The sequence below is a fragment of the Triplophysa rosa genome, linkage group LG11, assembly GCF_024868665.1.
Source record: "Triplophysa rosa linkage group LG11, Trosa_1v2, whole genome shotgun sequence".
Lineage (NCBI taxonomy): Eukaryota > Metazoa > Chordata > Actinopteri > Cypriniformes > Nemacheilidae > Triplophysa > Triplophysa rosa.
The window spans coordinates 1,006,558-1,033,247 of NC_079900.1; the positions used below are offsets into that span (position 1 = coordinate 1,006,558).

General features: G+C 40.8%; 2 protein-coding genes across 3 annotated transcripts; both read left to right on the plus strand.

Moving 5' to 3' along the window:
* The first annotated feature begins 1,716 nt into the window (after window positions 1–1,716).
* mast1b (microtubule associated serine/threonine kinase 1b) lies at window positions 1,717–19,354 on the plus strand. 2 transcript variants are annotated; one of them, XM_057345207.1, is made up of 27 exons: window positions 1,717–2,140; window positions 5,666–5,694; window positions 7,588–7,673; window positions 7,768–7,843; window positions 7,992–8,061; window positions 8,159–8,319; window positions 8,420–8,495; window positions 8,722–8,931; window positions 9,025–9,126; window positions 9,499–9,631; window positions 9,710–9,777; window positions 9,885–9,961; window positions 10,663–10,871; window positions 11,037–11,175; window positions 11,842–11,974; window positions 12,050–12,215; window positions 12,297–12,398; window positions 12,473–12,595; window positions 12,669–12,778; window positions 12,869–13,023; window positions 13,727–13,938; window positions 14,095–14,307; window positions 14,482–14,711; window positions 14,802–14,924; window positions 15,011–15,144; window positions 15,203–15,411; window positions 15,799–19,354. In XM_057345207.1, exons 1-27 carry the CDS (start codon window positions 2,102–2,104, stop codon window positions 17,286–17,288), a joined length of 4,875 nt encoding a protein of 1,624 aa, XP_057201190.1. In that variant the 5' UTR covers window positions 1,717–2,101; the 3' UTR covers window positions 17,289–19,354. The 2 variants fall into 2 exon arrangements, with proteins under 2 accessions (XP_057201190.1, XP_057201191.1); XM_057345208.1 differs by having other exon boundaries at window positions 1,729–2,140; window positions 15,224–15,411; window positions 15,799–19,351.
* Window positions 19,355–20,368: 1,014 nt separating this feature from the next.
* LOC130561159 (envoplakin-like) lies at window positions 20,369–25,938 on the plus strand. The gene is made up of 5 exons (XM_057345328.1): window positions 20,369–20,486; window positions 20,656–20,755; window positions 21,966–22,120; window positions 23,655–23,778; window positions 24,014–25,938. The coding sequence occupies exons 1-5, from the start codon at window positions 20,449–20,451 to the stop codon at window positions 24,302–24,304; spliced, it is 708 nt and encodes a 235-aa protein (XP_057201311.1). The 5' UTR covers window positions 20,369–20,448; the 3' UTR covers window positions 24,305–25,938.
* Window positions 25,939–26,690: the final 752 nt, after the last annotated feature.

The window sequence follows — 26,690 nt, forward strand, 5'->3', positions numbered from 1 at the left end:
CCATCTCGTGTCTTCCAGTGCAGTTTACAAACCAACTTATGCCGTTAATGCAACGAACATTCTGTGAAAATGTAAGCTCAATATCTTTAATAAAGACTGAATGGGACCTTGTGAAAGATTATAGTGAAATTAATTATTGAAACTGAACTGTGATGTGGCCAACAGATGGCACAGTTGCACAACAGCACAAATGTGACCCTGGTTTTATGGTCCAATTTTTAAAAATTAAGGTTTATGCATCATTTTAAAGCTGAATAAATACGCTTTTTATTTATGTATGATTTGTTAGGATCAAACAACAGTTGGCCAAAATACAACTATTTGAAAAAAATTGAAATCGGCTTTAAATTATATATAATTGCACTGCTTACGACACACAAACAGAAAGCTCATGATGACAATGAATTTACATCAGGATTTAGATCACTCTATAGTGACATTTTACTTAGAAAACAGATGAGCAGATATATAGTGACGTCATCAATCTTGTGTACTGCTGCACAGTGTCATTGTGCAAGACTCATCACAGTCTGTGAATCATTACAAGCTCAACCACAGCACATGACATACAGATGATCAGTGTTGTATTTGATATCCTGATAACCAAACACTTATGTCTACAATCTAATTCCAAATCAAAATATTTGTTCTCACCTTCTGATCATGAGAAATTCTGGGCTGTGTCAAACTCAGAAGGATGTCTCAGTAGACTTGCTTGAGAGGTTCTTTTGTGATCTTTCAGTTAAACGTACTCACACCACGTGAACGCTTGCAGGACTAAGAATACACATCTGAGTTTCCTCCTTTGAGCTATAGCACTTTTAACAACCTATGTTGCAAACCAAAGCAAACATGAAGTTCGTTTAACATTACAAAATGTTACCTGTTTCCTGTATGCTTACAGGATGTAGTTCAGACGGCAACGAGGCCTTGCAGATTCAGAGCTTCAACCTCGCCAGTTACAGCTTCTAATTCTAATCTCATCCGATACCAATTTCATGAAGCTCTTATTTATTCTTTCTTGTTGCCTAATTAATCTGATCATCTGTCATGCTTTGGAGATGATTCTTCCCTGGTTCTGTCCCGTTCTTCTTTCTTCTGCGTCTTTCTTTCTTCTTCTGCATTTTATTGTCCTAGTCTTGTTTTCTTTGAAAACCTTGTAAAATGAAACCACTCCGGTCAGTTTCTTGTAATTGATTGGCAGTGTGCACTTTATCTGTTGGATCCATTGCATTGGCTACAACATTAGATGAGACACAACATCAAGTCTGTCTCAATTGTTACAGAACAAAATGACCAAGGTGTTTAACATAGAATTCTATAAATCGTGAAATGATCAAATGTCATTGTAATCATTAGGCTATATGTTTCAAATATATGTTTTCATGACCATGCCTGCTGTGATGACTCTTTTGGGGAGGAGTGTCGGCTTAGAGAGAGAGAGAGAGCGAGAGAGAGAGAGCGAGAGAGAGAGACTCAATCTTTAAAGACTGACGACTCTGGACGAAGGGCTCTGTACGGTGTTGTGCAGGGATTGTCAGTTGCGCATGCGCTAAACCTGGGAAAAGGGGCTTTAACTGCAGTTCAAATTTGAGAAACGTTGATGTCATGTTCAGTTGTTGCTGGGTAAAGTGGTGTTTCATTTTGACCTTATCATCGATTGCCCTTCCCCCATTCAAGTAGATAGGACTTGGTCTAGTAGGCTATGACTGAGCTGCCCACTTCCCTGAGGCGTCGCAAACATGGCCGCCAAGTGTGGAGACTTTGCCTAAAGAGACTTTGGTTTATCGAATAAAATGAATGAAAACACAGCAGATTAGAGAGGGGGGACGGGCTCGCTGGCATTCGAGTTGGTCTCGCGCACGCACGCACGTTCTTTATGACGTCACGAGCGTGCAATCGCGAATCCTCCGCTCGGTCTGTCTCTCGGCGGATCGATATGAGCTCGGTTACGATCGCTCGTGAAGCGTACGGATGAGAGCGTCCATATCCACACGTCTCTCGTGACGCGCGTCCTCGGGTGATCCGGTCACGCGACGCCTCCAGCGGGACTGCGATCCCCGGTTTCGTCTGACCCTCGCGCATCTCTACCGGACACACGATGGATGATTCTGGAATAATCAGACGCAGGCGTCTGCAGGTCAGATCTCTTTACGCATCAGTACTATAGTTATTCAATGCTTCTCTGGACATACTGTGGATCTGTGGACATGTGTTATGGTGATACGATACCATTGTGCTATTTACAAATACCGCGGCACTTGATGTCAACATTACTTTAATGCACACGCGCCATAGTACAATGTTATTCGCATGTACATACAACGATAGCCGTCTAGTACCACGGTATGCACAGAACACCGTGGTATTGCCGGTCGCTATCGTGCGCTAGCAGCAGCACACGTCTTGCAAATTTAACAAAAGATTTACTACTAATACAATCAAAAGGCCATGTTTTCTACTAGAAATATATAAAGACTTCAATGATGTGTGTAGCTTTGATTCTTTTTATTGGACACAAATTAATAATTGTTTGTGTGTCATGTGTGAGCGCAGGGTTATTCAGTTAACACCCCCTGCCTTGGCTGCAGGGCTGCTGCCATATGGTGCAACCTTCGGTCCCTGGGGTCAAAGGTCACTCCCATCATGCAGTAGGGTACCGCATGCATATTAGTAGCTGTTGTCTCACCTCTATAGGTCGATTCTAGATGGTTGTAAGTGCGCTGCTGTATGCATTCGGCTCTTAAATAATCTCACACGGTCGGCACGAGAGCTTCACATAACTCTTGAGTCGTGTTGAACCAGCACACTAGAAAGACACTGAACACAACAAAGCTGAGCTTCGAAAGACTTGAAATTAGCGTAACATTAGAGTTAGATTCCATGTCACATAAAGCTTTATTTGGGAAAGATTTTACAGTACTTCTCTGAAGTCCCATTATGTATGGACGTGTTGAAACCTGTGCCATATTTGAATGTGCATTGAAACGCTTAATGAAACGTCTTATGCGTGAAGCTGTTGAATGACATCACAACATCTGTAATATAGCACGTGTGTCCTATAGAGTCTTATTATATTATTCTTATGTGTCATTTGTCATTTTTTTCATTGTTTCTTTAACTGGTCATCACATGGACTCAAACTCACAGAGGTCAATGGTTTTTAGTAATCGAGAGGATCTGATGTACGTTTCCTCATGCAGCAGAAACCATTAGCAAAAACAGTTTTGGAAAAACGTTGAAAATGGCATCAGACGACGCAGCGATCCGTCACAGACGGGTGTGGACGCGCTTTTAACCTAATGATGCTGAGATTCTGAGGTTGGCAGAAGAAACGAAGGGTCTGCACCAATCCGCGGGCGTGATGCCCAGCCAACGCCATTTCATTAAACCTTAGATCACCTGATGATTATCATATGTCTGATGCTGTTGGCATGTTTTGTGTTATGTAAAACTCATGGGAAAGAAAAATGTACAATGTTGGCCTGTTATTGTTTTGAAGTCATTTTAAATGAAATGCAAGTCATTCTGGTTTGAGCAATACATGGACGTGACGTTACTCTATGCGATCATAGTTACGTTTTTTTTTATTTCTCAAAGACTTACAGTACATTAAAACAGGACCCAAACCACATCAATCTCTTTCAAATAAAAACTCCCATTTTCAAATGAAAGTTGAATACTGTCAGTACAGTGGGAGAAAAGACACAGAGAGAGAGAGAGAGAGAGAGTCTGTAATGGTCCATTACATGAGCTGAAAGTGCTTGGCCTGGCGGCTCTCTGCTCGTCGTGAGTAAGCTTCATATGTCCACATCAGTTTGCCGGGCTTCTCTTCTCCTCTGGGTTTCTGGGAAGCTTTTACAGGGTTTGGGGAGGAAAAACTCAATTACAGTGTCAAATGAAAGATGTGAGTCACAGTGGAACAAACACAGAGATCTTTCATCCGGAGAGAAACAACAGCTGCTTCAGCATTGTTTTATGACGATAACAACTCATGAATTTATAATAATGAATTTAATCTAATAATAATGAATTTTAATTTAATAATGAATGAAATCTTCAATAATATTGATTTTTGATTGCAGACTTGACAAATCTGAGCTCAGTTTGACACATTGTTGACATCTCTTCTCAAACTCTAATGACCGAAGCATTTCTGACATTTGTGACTCTTTCTCAGGAGAAATATCTGAGACGCACATGAAACTTAAGCAAACGCTTCCATTTGCTCTCTATTAAATCTCATTGGTGTCTAGGAGAAATGACTGAGATGTTAAAGAGATGTCATGTGAGTATAAATGGCTGCTGCCGCTGTCCGTGGTGCTGAAGTTACTCTTCACGTTCTCTCAACAGTTCAGATTCTGTTCTTCACATCACTCATCTGTATAACATGATGTTTGCATTTTATTTTATACGCGAGTGTCCTTAAGCGTGGTTTAAACCTAAGTTCAGTGGTACATGGATGATGTTGATGTTTGCTGTAATCCTCACGGGCCGGGGATCTGTTGGGTTATTTACAGTGTATTGAGCTGCAGGCTCATTCAGAGAGAGTTTAACCTCCTGTCGATAGAGCGCTAGACTAAGCCGCCGCGTTTAATCGTCTCTGAGGATTCATTCGGTGTAAGACCACCATTACACAACTTTTCAAACGTGTCACATCTGACCGCCAATCAGAGTGAGAGACCCTGTGTGTTGTCATGGAAACATGTTGCTTTAATTGATGATCGATAAAAGAAGATTCAGTTTTCCTTAATAATCAATTCAAAGATCTTAATTGCCCAAAATTGAAATGCCAAACATATTAGAAGTGCTTAATAAGATAACAACTTTACTTTAAGCCTGTTGAACACATTCAGAACGCTGCTATGTGCAAACACACGCTGATATACTTATTGATTATCGATATTCAATCTCTGCTGATGATTTGCTGATTCAAGCTGCTACAAACATTGTATTCATACCATACGTAAAATATCGACATCATATCATGGTTTTGCTTTCACTTCTATTTCTATTGTTTGTTAGTGGAGAAAAATCTGTGAAGTAACCTGGCTTTGTGTATTTGGCCACCATGCGCTTGTGTTGGTATTGAGTGTTACTGTGTCATTGTGTGATCATATTGATGAATGATATCTTTTTGTTTCGAAGTCCAGTTGATGCTGTTCTCCATTATGTGCGTTTGTGGAGATAGTTGAGCTGTCAGGTTAAAGTTCAGCAGCAGTCTATGAGAGAAAGAGCTTGTCAGGAAGACAAATGAGAGAATATGATGTGCTCAGTCGTGCATTCACACACTCTGAGCAAATGCATTTCATCATTTTTATCTTTTTTATTCATGTAGATTTCACTTACGCATCCATTTAGGACTGTATGGATTGTTTGATCGTTTTAAAGTTTAAACAATAATTTGTGGCACATATTGTTCCAAAATAACCCAGTAAAGAAAAACCTGATTAAAAAATAAAGAACTTAAGAAATGGTGACATGCAGTGATTTCTTTCAAATGAATGTTACTTTATTTGGTACTTGATTATCTATTATAATGACATTCAGGCATTTGTAAGTATAACGTAAGTGTCTAGATGTCTTGATCATTGTGTATTGTGTTATTAACTCAGTTTTTTCTGTTTCTGTTTCTTCATCTCCGTGTCTGTCTTTGGCCATAAAGGATCTTCCTCTGCCACGTAAGAACAGCAGGTGAGTTTCTCACAGGGTCTTTCATGGGGTCAGGAGGACTAATTGTATTATCACTTCATTATAGACACGTTCAGACTGCAGCTGAATGTGGCGTCACTCCTGTTCTGAGAGAAGATATGAAAAGTTCAGATGCAAAGCCCTCTCAATCAGATGACTTTGTGTAAATAAGCATTTTGTCATCCGGCTCCTACATTTACTTTCAGCAATACAAGATATTTCAGACCGGGCAGAGTGTGGTATTTAGCGGGTTTTGAAGCAAAATGATTTGAGTAACGTAAACTATTTATGTGGAGAGCATTCGCTCAACATCATGATCTCATTTTTGACGGAGGTGGCTTTTGAAGGGTTTTGCATCTGAACTGTCTCGTGAGGTGCTGGTTATTTTGGAGAGCTTGCGTATGTGATTCAGCTGTTTTATTGTGTGTTTTTTAAAGATGTTTCGTCGCACCAAAAGGTTAACAGAATTAAGTTTGTTATTGTGTGTTCACATGTTGTTTGACAAAATGTTTTGCTATTTGTGCATCTGGAGTGATTGGTCACAGGATCGGGATGATTTTAAGAATATATGTAAATTGCCTGAGGATTATCCATCGGCTCATGTTTCTGTTATATATTGTGTATTTTCAGTTCTTCTGTCCTCTGTCTTAAATATCTTGATGTGTTGGGTGTAACATGAGTAACCAGTACACAGCGCGTCAGATCCATTTGTTTCTGTAGGGTGTTTCTTTGAGAGGTGTGGTGTCTCTTTAAAAGGGGGCGGAGTCTCTGAGCACTGTTTAAGATCATCCCTTAAGACCCCCTACATCCGCCTGTGTGTGTGGTAGCACATGGTACAATGTATTAAACACATAGCTTAGAGTAACGCATTCTGCAGTGTTCTTTCATTCGTTTATTCATTCACAGGGAGCCGAAGAGATGACGTATTTTTGTATGCAAAACCCGGAAGCGAGTTAGCGTTTTAGGACTTCCGTTTACATCGCTCCAAAGTCGATTGGTTTTTTTGAATGGGTTTTTGGCAAATCGCCTGAAATAAGGTCTGTGGTAAACAAAACCACTACATATTTTCACATTTTATTCTATGACACAAAACACACCAATTATAACCCGCTTGTGATTTTTTCAAAGCGACTACTTCCTTTAGCGGGGACGAGACGTCATCGCGCATATAAATCTTTAAATAATGCAACGTGGGCACAAATCTCTTAAAATTTAGATCATTCACGGAGTAATTACTTGCCAGGGAACACCTTTTTAATAAAGTTTGAAAGAGTTGTCGGAGGTTTGGCGGTGGTGACGTTGAAAAGTCTGTTTATAGCATCGTGTTAGCTTTTTACTTCTGCCGCTTGTATCCAGCTTCAAAGGTAACAAATGTGGTGTTCATTTGTAAAGATGATCTTGATAGACAAAATGTGTAAACATCATAAACCTTTGTTAATTACACAGCTTATTTTTTGCCATCTTCCAAAAGTCAGTGGGAAAAATGCGTCGGCTTTCGGTCGAGGGAACCACTGCGGCGCTTACTTCCGGGATGGCCCACAAAAACACGTCATCTCTGCGGCTCCCTATTCATGACATGATTTAAGTTATTCATTCGTTCGTTCGGTTCAGCGCACGACTTATAACTGGAATGTCGTTCCTGTGATGCGTGAACTGACTTCATTAATCTGTGCGCGTGAGAGAGAGAGAGCAAGTTGCCTGTTTTATAGACACTGGGCTTACATGACCTAGTTTTATCAACACACGTACACATTATTTATTGGATAAACAGCGTTTATAAAGGCTGTGAACCAGTCAGTCAAACAGAGATATGAAATCATCCCTCTCTCGGATAAATGACTGTTAAAATTGAACGTTCTTATGTATATATATATGTATATGTGTGTGTGTTTGTAGTTGCCGTAGTAACAGGAAGAGTCTGATTCTGACGTCCACATCCCCGACTCTGCCCCGCCCACATTCTCCGTTACCTGGCCACATTGGTGAGTGGACATGATTCATCCATGAGTTCTTCCAGATGTGTTTGTTTGTTTGTTTGTGTTTGCGTTGTTTATAAGATGACTTGTGTCCCCACAGGCAGTAGTCCTCTGGACAGCCCTCGAAACTTCTCTCCCAGCACACCTGCACATTTCTCCTTCGCTTCCTCCAGGAGGTAAAGAAAACACACACGCGAAACAAAGACACGCACACATACACATGCTCACACTTCTTGAAGTTGAAAGTGTTTGTGTAAACCAATCACGGCGCTGTTCGTTGAGCATTCATTGACGGATAATGATAATAATTTGTGTTGTGTGTAGAGATGGGCGTCGATGGTCACTGGCGTCTCTTCACTCTTCTGGCTATGGCACCAACACACCCAGTTCAACGGTACTTCAGTTTTTCATTCAAACACGAACAATTCATTCATCTCATTCACGTCTGTGTGTGTGATGAGACGTTTGTTCTGTATGTTCTCTCTCTCAAGTCTTCCAGTTCATCACAGGAGCGTTTGCACCCGTTGCCGTCTCAGCCCACCATGGACGAGCTACACTTTCTCTCCAAACACTTTGGCAGCACAGAGAGCATCACAGATGATGACGGGGGACGCTGTTCACCCCACATGAGACCCCGCTCACGCAGCCTCAGGTCCACACACACATTTATACCTGCACACACAAACACACACACACACACACACACACACAAACATTGTTATGTACTCTCCCTCTCTGTCTGATGCTTGCAGTCCGGGTCGCTCTCACTCCTGCTATGACAATGAGATCGTCATGATGAATAATGTTTACAGGGAGCGTTTTCCCAAGGTAAAACACACACACACACACAGTTGGGAGTCAATTAATAGATTTTCAGAGTCTGAAATCAAATATGATTTTGAATTAAATAAATGGTTGCAGGATCAACTGCACTTAACTTAACTCAACATCTGAGCAATGTGCCGAGGTCTCCATTAGAAGCTCTTGTCTTGTGTATAAACATTTGATGTCACGGATCACACACACGTGTGTGTTTGTGTTTGTTGCGTGTCAGGCCACGGCTCAGATGGAGGGCAGGTTGTGGGATTTCATTCACTCTTACGCTCCTGAGAGCGTTCTGCCGTTAGCCGACGGGGTCCTGAGCTTCATCCATCATCAGATCGTCGAGCTGGCCAGAGACTGCCTGACCAAATCCGGTGAAGGTCTCATCACCTCCGTCTACTTCTATGAACTGCAGGAGAACCTGGAGAAACTTCTGGATGATGTGAGTTCATCACCGGCATTCAATCTGAGCTCAACATCAAATGAAAGATGTGTTTCAGTCATCGTCACCTCTCTTTATATCTGTCACCGTCAGGCCTACAAGCGTTCAGAGAGCTCCGAGTTGACCTTCGTCACAGAGCTGGTGAAGAAACTTCTCTTCATCATCGCTCGACCCGCTCGACTTCTGGAGTGTTTGGTGAGTTTTTGCTGTTGTGTTTTACACAAGTAAAAAGATTCAGATCTTCCACAAACTTTACTCTTTCTCTACAATCCTGTTTCCGCTCTACTTGCCCACTTCAGTGATGTTTTGTGAACTACAAACTACTGGGCTTTCTTTCTTTCTTTCTTTCTTTCTTTCTTTCTTTCTTTCTTTCTTTCTTTCTTTCTTTCTTTCTGAAGGATTAAAGCAAATTAACACTCGATTCTTAATAACAATAATATTTGCGCTATAACGTCTATATATTTCTTAAATAAACAAACAGCTGCCTAATTTACAATAACAATCTCAGTTTTAATGTGAACTTGCGGTGAATTCATCAGGATGTGATATGGTGTGAAATGTGTTCAGGAGTTTAACCCTGAAGAGTTTTATCATCTGTTGGAGGCGGCTGAAGATCAAGCCAAAGAAGGTCATCTGATGAAGACCGACATCCCACGATACATCATCAGTCAGCTGGGTCTGACCCGAGACCCTCTGCAGGGTGAGACACACACACACACACACTCATGTGATTATAGTGAGAGTTTGAGGCACGTTAACCGTCCGTGTGTGTCTTCAGAGATGGTCACGTGTGAACATCATGAGTCTGAAGGACCCCTTACACCTGAGACGGATGATTCACAAGAGGTGAAAACACACACATTAAGCTCTATAAAAATCTGCCGTGATAACAGGAAGTGGATGTCTCTGTCTTCCTGTGCACATGAGTTTAAAATGTGTCTTCTGTGTTTCAGGGAAAAATGAAACCCATGAAACCACCTGGAGAGGCTGATTTCCAAACCATCAAGCTGATCAGCAATGGAGCCTACGGGTAAACGCACAACCACACACACAAACATAAAACACCCACACACAAACATCCATAAAACATATACACACACTTGCAAACCAACAGACATATGCAAACTCGCAAAGACAAAAGAACATGCAGTCACATACAAACACACAAACAAACAAACATACACACACAAAAACAAACACGCTCAAACACAAACACAAGCACACACAAACATGAACAAATATACAAATATTTAGACACACCCTCAAACACACGTGCAAACTAACACAAATATACAAATATTTAGACACACACACGCTCAAACACACACATGCAAACTAACACAAGCACACACAAACATTAACAAATATACACAAATATTTACACACACACACACAAAAACACAAACAGAAGCAAACACAAATATTTAGACACACAAACACGCTCAAATACACGTGCAAACTAACACAAACACACACAGACATAAACAAATATACAAATAATCAAACAAACACACAGCTCAAACACACATGCAAACTAACACAAACACACACACAAGCAAACACAAACATGAACAAATATACAAATATTTAAACACACACGCACAAAAACACAAACAGAAGCAAACATAAACAAATATACAAATAATCAAACACACATGCAAACTAACACAAACACAAATAATCAAACAGACACAGATGAGTTCGGTCAGTGATTGTGTTGTATTTGGTCAGGGCGGTGTATTTGGTCCGTCATCTGGACACTCAGCAGCGCTTCGCCATGAAGAAGATCAACAAACAGAACCTCATTCTGAGGAATCAGATCCAGCAGGCGTTTGTAGAGCGAGACATTCTGACCTTTGCTGAGAACCCGTTTGTGGTCGGCATGTTCTGCTCATTTGAGACCAGACGACACCTGTGCATGGTGATGGAGTATGTGGAGGGTAAGACACACACACACACACACACTTTATTCTTTCTTTCCCTTATGGTTTTGATTGACTTTGTCTGAGCACAATATGAGACATTGTTGAAACGACCTCTAGAGGAAGCATATTTACATCTTTTATTGAAAAGATCTTGTGTGTTTGGTGTCATTTGTGTGTCAGGAGGAGATTGTGCGACGCTGCTGAAGAGCATTGGAGCTCTGCCTGTGGAGATGGCTCGCATGTACTTCGCAGAGACCGTCCTGGCGCTCGAGTACATACACAACTACGGCATTGTGCATCGAGATCTCAAACCTGACAAGTAAGACTGTGACTTGAGACTGAGACTCATTTATAGGGACAGCTCAGACGATTATAAACATTGTGTCATCATTTATACTCGCTCACCTTTCTTCAGTAGAACACAAAAGAAGGTATTTTGAGAAACGTGTCAGGAGTTTTGTGTTCATACAATGGAAGTCAATGGAGTTCAGTGTTGTTTGGTTATCAGCACTCTTCAAAATATCTCCTTTTGTGTTCGGATGAAGAAAGAAAATGGTACAGGTTTGACATGATATGAGGTGAATAAATGATTGTTTGGGTGAACAATCCCTTTAAGATGCCATTTAATTGATTGATTTAGTTCATAACTGATTGATTTACCGTTCACATTTCTTTAATGGATGCTGTGATGTGTTTGGCCATCTGGTGATGAACAGATTCTATAAGATTAATGAATGTCATTAGATTATTAACTGTTATATAATTATAATGTGTGTCAGCAGTGTGTGTGTGTGTGTGTTTAGGAAAAGTCCCCATAAATCATGAAAACCCAACACGATCTCTACATCATTTTAATCTTTTCATTTGCGATGTATCATAGTGTTTGATGATGCTACTCTTATTGTGAAATGTGCACAACAGCAAAAATGCGCTTTGATGGTTGTGTGTAAAGATCCGTCTCACATCATCTCTCTCTCTCCTGCAGTCTGTTGATCACGTCTATGGGTCACATTAAACTCACTGATTTCGGTTTGTCTAAAATTGGTCTCATGAGTCTCACCACAAACCTGTATGAGGGACACATCGAGAAGGACACCAGAGAGTTTCTGGACAAACAGGTACATCTTTGTGTCCCATCTGCTCTGATGATACTGTTGTATAAAGAGCACATGAGTGATGTTTGATGACGTCAGGTTTGTGGTACACCGGAGTACATCGCTCCTGAGGTGATTCTGCGTCAGGGTTACGGGAAGCCGGTGGACTGGTGGGCCATAGGCATCATCCTCTATGAGTTCCTGGTGGGCTGCGTGCCGTTTTTCGGCGACACACCTGAGGAACTGTTCGGTCAGGTCATCTCAGGTAAACGTCACTCGTCTCTCATGTTGTGTAATTGTGTTTGATGATCGCACTAGTAATATGTTAAAATAAATGTGTGTTAAGATGAGATCGTGTGGCCGGAAGACGATGATGCTCTTCCCGCTGATGCACAGCACCTGATCTCATCTCTCCTGCAGACCAACCCGCTGCTCCGACTCGGCACAGGTGACATCACACTTCACGGTCATGTGACCCACCCACACTGAACGCACGAGCATGATGTGTTTGTGTGTGTGCAGGTGGAGCGTTCGAGGTGAAACAGCACTCGTTCTTCTGTGATCTGGACTGGAGCAGTCTCATCCGACAGAAAGCCGAGTTCATTCCTCATCTGGAGTCGGAGGAGGACACCAGTTACTTTGACAGTGAGTGACACGCCGTGTGTTTGTGCACTTGTGCGGTGTTTGTATTAGCGCGTGACACGTCTGTCTCTTCCAGCGCGATCCGAGCGATATCATCATGTACAGTCATACGACGAGGATGACACGAATGACGACGAGCCGGTGGAAATCCATCGATTCTCCTCCTGTTCTCCACGCTTCAGCAAGGTTACACATTTGTCTTCTTCAGTGTGCTGTTAATGTGTCTCTGAATCAGATGAGGTGACGGTGTGATGAGGATTATGGGTAATGTCACAGGTGTACAGCAGTATGGAGCATTTGTCTCAGCTGGAACACAAACCGGTGGTGACTCGCAGAGAACCCAAAACTCACAGAGACGATCGAGGGAAAAGAGATTGTCTGAGCGGCGTGACCCTCAGAGACAAGAGCTGGAGGACCCGATCTCCTGAGATGTGAGTGACAGTGTAACTGAGAAGTGAATGAGATTTGAATGAGACTGAGATGTATTTATTTGAAACTAAGATGTGAGTGAATGCGTGTGAATAAAACTGAGACGTGAGTGAGACCGAGACGTGAGTGGGACGTGAGTGAGACCGAGATGAAACTGAGACGTGAGTGAGACTGAGACGTGAGTGAGACTGAGACGTGAGTGAGACTGAGACGTGAGTGGGACCGAGGTGAGACTGAGACGTGAGTGAGACTGAGACGTGAGTGAGACTGAGACGTGAGTGGGACCGAGATGAAACTGAGACGTGAGTGAGACCGAGATGAAACTGAGACGTGAGTGAGACTGAGACGTGAGTGAGACTGAGATAAAATTGAGACGTGAGTGAGACTGAGATAAAATTGAGACGTGAGTGAGACTGAGATGAGACACAAAAGTAAGACTTATGCTTCCAAACGCGAACAGTTTGTTATTTTCGCACGAGTGATGCGAAAAACATCACTCGACGGGGAGAGTCTTCACGTGTCCGGACCCGTCAAACAGGTGGCAATGAATTTCTCGCTTGTGTTAAAATTCGCACAACTTGCGCGGATGACACTATTCGCGTCATTCGCTTCGCCCGGCACAAGTTCGCATCTTTGCATTCACGTTTGGTGTTAACACTGCATAAGACATATCAGTTTTCAATGATACGTGCTCTCTTTCTTTAGGAAGCGTCTGTCGTGTTCTGAATCCTCCTTCACTGAATCAGACTCCAGTCCTCCGGGTGCGCGCCGGCGTTTCTCTGCTCTGGTGGACACGCACCGCTTTGCTTCTCATCTAGAGGGCGACAGTGATGCACACGCTCGGCAGCCGGTAATTAAAGCCAGAGGATCATCTCTAGAGGAGACCACATCTACTCCATCTGTAGCACCTCCTGCAGGTGATATTTGTCGTTGCTTTACACAAGGTCTGATGAAGAGTGTGCATGCTCAAAATGTCCGCTGAAGAGTCCACAATAAACGTACAAACACCCGAGGACCCCAAGAGGGTCATTCCATCATTCTAGTGTCTCACATTCATCGTCTGCTTCTCTCAGACAAACTCCTGCGGCCGGCTGATGTTGCCACGGCAACAGTGCCGCCACACTTGCCCGACTCGTTTAGTCCGCGGGTTGGAACTGAAGTCATCTTGCGAAGAGCACGTCATCATCAGATCCCGACCGACGGTGAGAAACATGCGGTCGCTCGCTCTGGCACCAAGGTCATAAAATCAGCGTCTGCCACGGCACTGTCTGTCATCATACCTGCAGGTGAGACCTTCAGACTCCAGGTCTTAAAATCTTATGTTTTGTGTTCTTTTGTTCTAATTTAAATAGTGAGGAAAAACACAACATTTAAATCTTAAAACCATTTTTGTTCTGTGAATGCATATGTGGAGCTTTGCTTTGTCAGCAGGTGAATAAATAAAACTTTCTCGCTCTTAGTTGAGCCGCATGGCACGTCTCCACTGGCCAGTCCCATGTCTCCTCGCTCCATCTCTTCCAATCCCTCATCTCGTGACTCGTCTCCGAGCCGTGACTACTCGCCCACGGTCAGCGCCCTGCGGTCACCCATCACCATCCAGCGCTCGGGAAAGAAGTACGGCTTCACGCTGCGGGCCATCAGAGTCTACATGGGTGACACCAACGTGTACAGCGTCCACCACATGGTCTGGGTATGAGCGCTTATTTGTCTTCTTTATAACCCCACTCGTGACTCGTTTAGTATTTGGTGTATAGTATTTGTTACCTGTGATGATTCACAGCACGTGGAGTGTGGCGGTCCTGCTGAGGAGGCGGGACTTTGTGCCGGTGACCTCATCACCCATGTGAACGGGGAGTCTGTGCACGGATTGGTGCACACAGAGGTGGTGGAGCTCATTCTCAAGGTATGGACATCAACACCAGTCCTGTCGAATTCTACTTTCTAACTTTCTTCAAGTGATGATAAATATCACTGTATGTTGAACTTCAGAGCGGCAGTAAAGTAATGGTGACCACCACACCGTTTGAAAACACGTCGATAAAGACTGGACCGGCCCGAAAGCTCAGCTATAAAGCCAAGATGGCCAGACGCGTCAAGAAGACGACTAAAGACGGACAGGAGAGGTAAGAAGAAAAAAACACAAATGTCACATATGTACAATGATAGTAAAACTTTGCTCAGTCTCTCTCTCTCTCTCTGCAGTAAGAAGCGAAGCTCTCTCTTTCGTAAGATCACTAAACAGTCCAACCTGCTTCACACCAGTCGGAGTTTGTCATCTCTGAATCGCTCGCTGTCGTCTGGAGACAGTCTGCCGGGTTCACCGACACACAACCTGTCCGCACACTCACCCACACAGACGTACCGCTCACCGCCAGACTCCGCCCACCTCGGTCAGAGCCCCTCCCACTACTTGCAAGAATCTAATATACATGCCGGGAGATGAGGCTGAATCTGTGGTGTCCTTATTTAGAGATTCTTGTTTTTTGTCAAATTGTAGAAATGAAAATGGCCTTAAACACACATTTTCAAGTGAAGTCAGAACAAGAATCATCTTTATAAAAACTGAAATGTTCTGTTTTGATGAAATCATTCTGGGTCACATGTATTTGTATTTGAATGATGTTTGACCTACGCAAGTTGACATTTAAGCATCTTTTCTACCCAGCAGACATTTTAATTCACCTCATCAAAATTAGCTTCTGATATTTCGTCTCTTGAGTGTTTTGACATTTAAAAGTTGTTGACCCATCTTCGACTCGTTTTGTCCTCTCCCTTAGGTACTTCATCTCAGAGCAGCTCTCCAGCGTCCAGCACACCCAACTCTCCTGCCACATCCCATCACATGCGGCCAAGCTCGCTCTACGGCCTGTCTCCAAAACTCCACCGGCAGTATCGCTCCGCCCGCTGCAAATCCGCCGGAAACATTCCTCTCTCCCCATTGGCCCACACACCGTCCCCCACCTCCTCCTCCCCTCCACCCATCGCTGGACACACGTTCGGCAGTTCCAACACCACCCAAGCCTACCCCGCCAAACTCCACGCCTCGCCTCCGATTACTCGACCGCGTCCGAAGAGCGCAGAGCCGCCCCGGTCTCCTCTCCTCCAGCGGGTTCAGTCTGCCGAGAAGCTCGGGCCACCCGCTCCGCCATCTTTCCCTTCATCCTCGTCTTCCATTTGCTCGGACCGAAAGGGCGCTCTTGGCGTTTCCATGCGGAAGCACGGTCTGGACGTCGTGCATGCAGAATACCGCCGGGATTCGTTTCACTGCGAGCACGCCCTGCAGAGCCTGGTGGAGATCGAGGGAGAGAACACGCCCGGCAACTTGCCCTCTCCACCTGATCAAACGCCCGCTCCGGCCAGCACAAACGCGATGGGTGTGACAAGCAAACTTGCAAAGCAAGAGTCAACGGTGAGACGTGAGTTTGGTTCAAGAGAGATGGAGGTAAAAACCGTACTCAAAACAACCAGTGATACTGTGAACGCCAAAACCACCGTGTCAGACAAACCCAATGAGAAGGAGGTCAAGAAGAGCACTCAAAACATGCTCTGCGTCAGTTATGCAGGAAAAGATGCAGTCAAGGATGTTGGAAAGAGTCAGTCGATCAGTGTGGATGCATCTGCTATGAAATGTGGTCCCAAGACTCCAGGCCAGACCCCGGTTTGTCAGACCTCGGGAGCACTCAAACCTCATAGCCTTCAAACAGAAGATCTAAAACCTCTGGAGAGAGGCAAAGATTCAGGAAAGACCCCAATGATGGAGAAAACCTCTTCAACACAGGCGACCACTCCAGAAACAAGCAAGTCAGTTAAAGGATCTCCAAACTCAGAATTGAGCATCAACAAAGACGCATCTAAAGTTTCAACACCACAGATCTCAGACGCAGGGTCTGCCTCATCCAAACCCACCGAACCCAAGATTCAAACTACAACCAGAGGCCTTCAAGAGGAGAGGTGTCAAGAGACTCCCGCGTCTCCGACCGCCCGCTCACCCAGCACAAGCAAATCCCGAGCCGGTTCTCCCGGTGACAGGTCCAGCTTTGTGATGCAGCTCACCAGCGTGGCTAAAACCGTGTTGGGACCCATGAAACTGGGTTCTCAAGATGGCGGAAAATCCAAGGACGGCGGCTCCAAAGCCAGCGAGGACAAGCGTGCCGCCACGTTGGGCAAATCCGAAGGTTCGCCCGGCGGTCGGCGCGGGTTGACGGGAACATGGCCTGGCCCCGGATCATCAAAAGCCGACAAGAAAAGCTCCTCGAAGCATTCGTAATGAGAACTCAAATCCAAGAGCAGACTGTTTAAAGACACCACAGCCATCAAACCAATGCAAAATACGCTCGTACGAGAAATTGAAGGAAAAAAAATTGTGCAGCAAGAATAAGGTGCTTCAAAACGACTGTTGTCACAAATATGTTTGTTTGTGCATACGGCTTATGAATCTATGCACCATCGTCTGTGGATGTAGAACAAACCTGTACTTCTCTCCTGCATGTTACATGTGTATTGTGAATAGAAGAGTCTAAATATAAGATATGAAAAATGACGACCTAATGCTAGTGAATACTGCACATCATTCATTCAGGCCTTGACCTGTCATCATCATATCAGATTCACAACTGAGAGGTACTTCAAGTGTTTACGTTAAATCTTCATCACGTATATCATTTAACTGCCAACAGTAGCACCAAACTGATGCTCGGGGTCACGATATCAACGCCGTGGAGGCGCTTGAACATCTTTTAAGAAAGTGTAAAACGCTTTTCATGTGTTTGGCACAGGCGCTCACACCTGCTGCTTTCATTCTATTTGCACTCAAGATGTCCGGCGAAAACGAACACGAATCGGATGCACGTCCCTGCTGTTACTGTGCACATTTGATCTCTCTTAGTCTTTTATTAAAATGTTTTATGTTCCCAGAAGTGACTTTATCAGCAGACGTTACTAGAAGTTTTGACCAATAATCATTTTTTATTTTTTAGTCTTGCTACTTGTTGAATTAATATTGATTTAACACTGATTCTAGTAAAGGATAGATTTGAAAAAGATGCGTCGGGAGGGTGAATTCACCTTCAGATGTTTGTCTGATTGATATATTTACAATGGCAGAATTAAATGAGATTTAAAGAAGACTTCGATAAACTCTATGAGATGTTAGGGTTGATTGTGATGTCATGATGATAGATTATGTCAGTAATTGCACTGTGAATGATAGACTTGAATTCTTACAGATCTAATAGTATATGCAGACGAGTTTGTGAAGTGTACTTGACGTTTAGATCTTAGTTTGTGTTTTATTTCAATCCATTTTAATTCACTTTTAATACTTACCCATGTTTTAGGCTGATCTGTGAACATCTGGTGGTTTGTAAAGATGTTCAGGTCACACGTGGAGATGATAATGTATCTGTTTACATGAATCGCACGAGCACTCGCTCTCGTGTTTTGAGTGACGATGAGTTGGTGCCATTTTCCGCGGTAGATCTTTTAAATCCGTGCTTGAGTGTTTGTTTTTGCCAATAAAGGACTTTACACTTTACCCAAAGTAACACTGACAGCCCTGGAATTTTCTACACTAACCCCCCAAAAAGTACCGTGGTTTTTAAGACACGTCCCGTGATAATACCATGTTTTTTGGACATGCACTGTAGTGTAAAGACTAGTAGGTATCAAACTACCATGGTTTTACAATCTGATCCCATCATTGTAGTGTTTTGAAAGGGTGATTTGTGTTTTTCTATATTTGGGTAGTGTGTATATGACCTTTGACCTCTTGATTTGTGCTGTGAAGTGTGTGTGTGTAGGATAGATGATGTCAGGTTTTTCGTGTCTGTGTCTAGATTGTGTAGTGTTACGCAACGAGTTAAGCAATGTTAAAGATGCACTTTATTGGTTAACGTCTGTTATTTATTGAGTTTATTTGAATGATTGTGTTTGTTTAAATTCGTCAAGACGCTGCTGTGCATAAATCTTCCGTAAACTTGACACATGTTATTATCTGTTTTGTACGTTCATTTGTTATGTCATTGTTTATTTGTCATTTTTTTGAATGATTTCTCACCTCAGGCGATGTAATAATGACCAATGCAATTGAAAAATGAATAAAGTGCAGTAATAATACTAAAGAATGGCCTGAAATGAGTCGTACCGAGAGTTGTATTTCTGTGTGTGTGATGTGTACCAGTTAAACATGGACCAAAGCTTATTGTATTTTGTGCCTATACCTGACCTGGGGTAGCCATTGTAAAAAGTTTGGGAACCACTGCTGTACAACCATCATTGGCAGCCTCTCTCTCATCAGGCGGACAATATACAACACACACAAGGCGGCCCATTTTACCTTGCCATTTATTGAAACTGTAGGTCGCTATAAATTGTTTGGATTTACAACTTTTTGGCCAATATAATTGTTTGAAATTTTTATAGCTATTATCAATTTATTGGGGAATGTTTAAATTCAAACTTTATTGACATTAGTTTAAACATTTACAGTATATCAAATCGATATAATCTAACAACAGACAATATATTCATTTATTATTGTGTTCTATAATTTATTTAATTGATTTCTTTAAAGTTTTATTTATAATGTTCAACATTGCATCATGACAGAGAATCGTGGTAATATCATCACATTACATTGACTCTAGTTAAGCAACAACTAAGCTTAGCCTGACAGTTAGCCTGCCCCGGACCAGGCTAATTTCCCAGCATAAGTTGCCATAGTAACTGAGTTCGAACTATTTTAAGTTTGCTTTATGAAACCGAATTGACTGACAATAAATCTGATTTACCAAAATAAGCCTGGCTTATTTCCTAATCTTGTTTTATGGAACAGCCCTCCGGTGACATTATCAGTTGTCAATATACTTTGAAGGCTCATGTTCCGAATATGGTATGAATACTTGAGGTATTCGGCCAATCACAACGCACTGGGTAGCTGGCCAATCAGAGCACACAGCACTTTTCACAACATGAGCTTTGTTAAAAATAGAGGCATTTCAGAAAGGCGGGGCACAGGAGCAACAGTAATGCACAGTATGAAAACGAAAACGAATGTGTTTTTTAACTGCAAACCACGGAAACACACTCTATTACACCAAATACACACAATAATGTTCGTTTTAGCCGTCCAGTATGACCCCTTTAACATCTCAAACTGATGTTCATCCATCATCTCTTTTGTAGTCATTTATTGTCCAAACTTTAAGCTCTCTCTGTCTATTTTAGTGTTCAGTTCACGTTGACTAACATTTTGTTCAAGTGAATTTTAGAGAGGACAAGGAGAAAAACAGGTGATGCAGGTTCTGCTGCAATAGAAACAAAGCAAAACATTTGCAGTTATGTGTTTGGCAGGTGTATTTATCCAAAGAGAAGTACAGTGATCCTCAGAAAGAGAGGTACTCCAGACCTCTCAAACCAACACTATCAGAATGAATGGACAGAAGAAACATCCAGTCAAGAGCTCACGGCGAGTTATTCTCTCTGTTTCTCTACTCATCCAGGCTATCAGAGACAAAACGTGCTTGTTTGATCAAACCTTTACATTACAAAAAACTCTAGCTAGAGTTTTTATCTAGAATGAAGTAAGTTAATAGAAAATGTTAACAGATAATTATGTCTCAATTTTAACTATTTAGGTCAGAGGATGAAGATTTGACTTCTCTAGTTAATCAACTGCAGCTAAACGCAGATCAATTTGAAAAATGTATACAACAGATTCAGAAACTGCAGATTGAGGTAAGAACACACACGCGCGTTAGATTTGTACGGTTTGTTGGGATTTAACAATGACTTTTTATACTGTACCAACTGCATATTCTATGTATTCAGTCAACACAGTCTCAAGTGAATTCGTGACATTGTCACAAACTGTAATCTATTCATTCATGTCAAGGACTCCAATTTCCCCTTTTTTTCAGTGTCAGTCAGCACGAACTTCAATCGAAAGTATTTTAATACGCGATATCTTTCATATGTATAAATATATATCAACGCAATCTGATGGGAATTCATACCTATTTTACAAGGTGGCTCATTCGTGTGAATTCCTATTTCCTTCGATCTCATTGGTATGTTTTGTTATGATTTGACTTTACACCTGACTTTAGGTTTAGGGGCGGGGTTAGGGCAGCCATTTATCATTGTATTACCACCTCGTGAAACTCACGTTTTTAGCAAAATTAGCCTTTGCGGCTGTGATTTTAGGTAAGGTGTTGGTTAGCCAACTCCTAAAATATTTACGACTTCTTTTTGATATCAGGTTATAAATATATAAATGTACATACACACGTGGTCTGTGTATTGAAAGTCGTGTTGGTGACATGAAAACAAATGTTGTGCTGAGTGACACACAAAAATTGGGAAATTTGTGTCCTTGACACAAATTAATAGATTCCAAATTTCTTGACAATGTCACGAACTGCCTTGAGACTGGATCTACAGTGCAGAAAAATAACACACATACAGGGAAAATAACTGGCTCCATGAACTGCAATTGCTGTGAAAAAACTGTTCCATTGGAGTCAACGGAGTTGACGCGACTCTCTCTCTCTCAATGGCTCTGGTTACATGAAGCTAACATACTTATACACCCATGTATATGTAGTATTCACATACTGTAGTTGGTACAAATTAAACTGGCCACAGATGTTAACGGATACCAGGTTTGCTGAATTGTGAACAGATTGCCACAGATGCTAATTCAATTCAAATGTTCAATTCACAATTTTCCATTGTTGCAACAGAACAACATGCATTTTATTAGTCCAGCATGAAACCTTAAAAGTTTTGCTCAATTTTGGAAACCTAGTGTTTCTAGAAAAAACACATACGATAAGATAAAATGTATTTATCCAAATGCCCTTACAGTGAGTTTTTATCTGAATTTATTTTAATTCCATTTCTCTAAATTCAAAAATGTCTTTGTTTCTCTTTGTCCCTCTATAAGGACACAGAAAACGAGAGCAACGGATCTCCTTTGAAACACAACAGTGAGGTAAAAGAGATTCTGTCTCAGGTGGAGAACTTATTATCGCCTCTCTTTCTGGATGTGGACAAGGTGAAAAAAAGGAAATACCCACTAGCCCGCTTAGTCGAGGATGAGTGAGTAACACGACATGGCTGGCAACTTAAACATTTAGTAGCCAATTTGGCTTCAGAAGGACACAAAACCACAAAAAGCAATGCAACACACACAATAAAATGATTCTGTGCTTTTATTCAAAGAAATGATTAAAATATACTTAATAGAATTATGTTCCTGTTTTATTTTTTAACCAAAATCTAAGTTAAAACAACATAAAAATCTTGGGGGAAAAAATCTACTAATTTTGGTTGTTAAAGCTGTAATTATTTTGTTTGAGTCATTTTAATTCAACAAATTAGTAAGTAAATCAAATTCAGTTTTATTATGTTCAAGCTACTTTGTTAAAAAATATAGTTTACTTATTTATTTTGTGTTGAGACTACATAAATATTTTTTGTTGAAATAACTAACTTGGCAGTTGATCTCCCAGCATGCTTTGCATTTGACTGCATTAGGAGATTCATTTTCCAGATTAACTGTCATTTTTAGTTTTTTTTTTTCAGTGAAAAGAAAGACTTGTTCGTGTTTTTTGTTGATTTATCTTTGAGATTGTTTTTGGTTTTGGTATTATTTTTAAGTTTGGATTTTTAACGTTGTTCAGAAAAGCGGTGCTTGTGCTTAGTCTGAGGGAGGCACAATATTAGTCATGAATATTGTTACTTCACTTACTGAGCAGTATGAAAGTTAGAAGTTGGACACAATTTTGTTCAACGTAATGGTTTTTTATTTGTGTTTAATTAATATTAATTTAATATTTTAACAAATATGAAATGTATTTAATAAGTAGAGTTTACTTTATTTTTGAATTATAGCAGTACGTTTTACTTAAAAATATTAGTGCAAATTGTTACGAGGATTTTGTTAAGTAAATTCTACAGGCATTTTTTTCAGTGCATGTGCACTTGTAGTAGACATTTAGAAGAAGTGTTAGAAGTTTGTTTTGTGGGTGTCAGAACTTTACAATGAATCAGTTCATCAGATTCACCCAACAGGTCTAAATGAATCGTTTACAACTCATATTACTCATATGACATATTACTGCACCACAATGTTTATATTGGTTAGCAACATTATGCTTACCTCCTGCGCTACCGCTGTTGCACTAATGTCAAAGTCTCTACATAGCACTAAAAGTGGTTCTTGGCACGTTATCATATGTGAACCACTTTATGTGCTATATAGAACCATATCGCTTCAGTGGTTCTTCAGGTGTTCTTCAGCGGTTCTTTTGGATGACTAAGGTGCTACAGTATATAGCACCACTTACGCATAAAGAACCTGTTAAATCTCTGTATGATTCTTCAGCAGTTCTATATAGCACCTCAGTCATCCCAAAGAACCACGAAGCACCAAGATATGGTTCTATAAAGTACTTAAAGTGGTTCCCCTATGATTACGAGTGTACTGTACATAGCACTACTGTAAATGATATTGTCTCTAGTGTTTGCAGTGTATTTCACTATTCCTTACAAATGTTAAACAGAGCGTAAGTCATATGGATGCTTTAATTTGGGTCATCTGTTTATCAATTTCTCTCTGTCTCTGCCGTAGTGTCAACCAGCTATATGACCGCTTTAGGAAGCAGCATGGAATATACAGAAATCTTTACAATCAACTGAAACCTGCGTGTCCGACACCTGCTGTGGACTTGAGCAAAGGGCTGTCTGATAACCAGGTAAAAGACAAACAGATCTGCTCTCTCATCAGAACACAAATATGCAAGAAAACAGCTAAATCACTCCAATGTCAGGAAACAAACCATAGAAAAAAGTTTTGTCGTTGATAATAAATGTTTATGGACAGAATAATTTACGCTAAGTTATGAATGAAGAAGTTATTCGGGTAACTTTTCTGCACATGTTCTCAAGCCTGATCTAACCCTGATCAATAACTGTTCTTATATCTCATAGATCCAAGTGGAGAAGAATCCAGTGAGGGAGATGTCTCTTCCGGAGCAGCTCCTGCAAACATTGGACAATCTTGACAGTGACAATTTAAAGAGATTTAGGTGGTATTTAAAACAAGAGCGATCCGTTTCAGCCTCTCATCTTGAGAATGCAGATTCAGTTGACATAGTGGATAAGATGGTGGAGTGTTTTGGAGCAAAAGGAGCTTTTAATACCACACTGAATATTCTGAGAAAGTTGAAACAAAACAACCTGGCCGATCAGTTAGAGAACAACTTAAAAGAGGTCAACTAAAATGTCAGGGTTGCCAACTTTGGATTCCAGCTGCAGTGAGATTTTCATGTGGGGGGGGCTCTTCCTACAAAACCAGAAACACCAGTTTCTGTCCTCAGGCCAGATCTCTCACAAACACTTAACAGTCAATTATAGTCGCTATTTTAAACTGCTATTGCTGATGTTTTTTTGTGTACTTCTTTCTCATGATATGAAATCTTTTGATATAAGACTTATTCTTAAGCCTTGTCCACAACGGGACGATAATCGTGCGCGCTTATGGCCGACGTTTAACGCCTCGTGACTAAACAAAGGGCGCCAATGTGAGTTTGCACACTTTGAATAAAAAATGATGCTTTTACGCCTGCACGCGCAACGGCAGATATTTTTTAATATATTTTTTTTATTAAAAGCCTTGGGTTGTTTTTTGTTTTGTTTGATGCGGCACGTTAAAAACTGGCCGACATATGAGTTTGGCGCGTTTGGCGCTTTTGTTTTTACGTGCCTGGAGCTGCTGAAGTTACAATAAAACACGACCTGGTGGTGCTCAAGCACAAAACGGTCTTGAAAAATGAAGAGGACGTAAGTAGACTTCTTCTGCTTGATTTTTAATTTGTTTAATAATTTGATTGATTTTAAAGAAGAAATGGTCCTGTGTTTATTTTACAACATTGGCTTCACTACATTAGACAATGCTATTAGAATCCTGTGCTTTCTTGGAAAAAGTTATAGCCATAAATGTAAAGTTATAGGTTCTAAACCTAATATCATTGTTTTTTGCTCTGAGTTAAAAAGTTATGCCGAAACCCTTTATAAATTGAAGAAAACCAAAAAAGTATTAAAACACAAAATATATATTATATATGATCGTTAGATCACTAGTAAACAGAAATACAACGTTTAATTGATTTCATTCTGCCCCCTTACTCTGCTTAAAAACAAAAAAGAAAGTACTTTTTTATATTTTTCTTTTTTTATTATTATTTTTGTATTTATTATTTCAGTTTATGTTTTTTCCCTTTTTTATGTATTATGTTTACTTATGTAATGTTATACATCACTTTGAAATGTATCCCTTGTACTGCTTTTCATAATGTTCATAATTATTGTAATGTATAATGTGAAGCAATAATAAAAAAGTAGACTTCTTCTGTCTGACGAGTGAGTGTCAGAAGCATAAAGTTGCGCAGCGTCACCTTGTGTACCCGGGTATTTCTGTTTTTCATTAAGCACCATCTAATGTCAGGAGTGAATTTGAATGTTCACTTGGCTCATCGCCAGTGTAAATCGCCTGGGTATGAACGTCGAAAAACGCTGGCGATAATCGGCCCGGTGTGCACAAGCCATTTAAGTGAAAGTTCACCCAAAAATGAAAAATTCTGTCATCATTTACTCACCCTCATGTCATCCATACCTGTAGAAAAAAACGTACTTTAAAATGACTTTGTTCTGATAAACACGGAAAAGATATTTGGAAGAATGTTAGCAATTTTCAGTTCTGGGACATGGTTGACTGAGAAAAGAAATGATGTAAATGATGACAGAGTTTAAATTTTTAAGTGAACTGTCCCTTTATGTATTCCTATTGGACTGTTTGTATTTTGTAGCAAAAAATGAATGGATGGATGGATGTTTTTAAAAGAGAATAACAGAAATATCAGTTATTAAAAACCGCAGCAGGTATGGATCAATGCTGTGTGTGTTTATTTTTGACATTCTGCTGCCCTGTAGCTCACATATTCACTTGCTGAATCATCATCATACCACATTTAGAATGAGAGAAAAGTGTTGACGTTTTATAGTGTTTGTGTGAATACAGGAAAAATAAGGAATTAAGAGTTTGAACACTTTGTATAACATTGTAGTAAAAGCAAAATAGTTTTCTCTCATTCATTTGACTGAATGGACAACATTCCACATGTACCTAACACACATCCACAACATGTAAATATCTGCTCCATGCTGTATTCACTACAGGTAACATGATTACAAATACAAACACTACAAACCAAAAGATGTACAAATGTATACTTTTAAAAACAGTTGACACTTTTATTTTGATCACTTTTTTTGAAGTATTTTTTAGTTTTACAGAGGACTTTTTTATTTAAATACACGCTGCTTGTGTTTTTTATTCTGGTTTAATTTCATTCGCTTCTTTTCTACAGGATTGGAAGCTGATCGCAAACGCACATTCTTCCATTTTCGCTTTCAAGACACTTACTGCGCAAACTTGTGTTTTTTATGTTCCACCAATTCATTTTTTATAAATATCAGTGGCATAACAAATGAATCTATGCAGACTTCTGTATCATTTTCTTAAACTCCAGCAATCCGCAGCAATAATTAATGACGAATCAATCTCGCTTGTTTGTTTGTTTCTGGCATTCCAAATCAAAAGTACAGA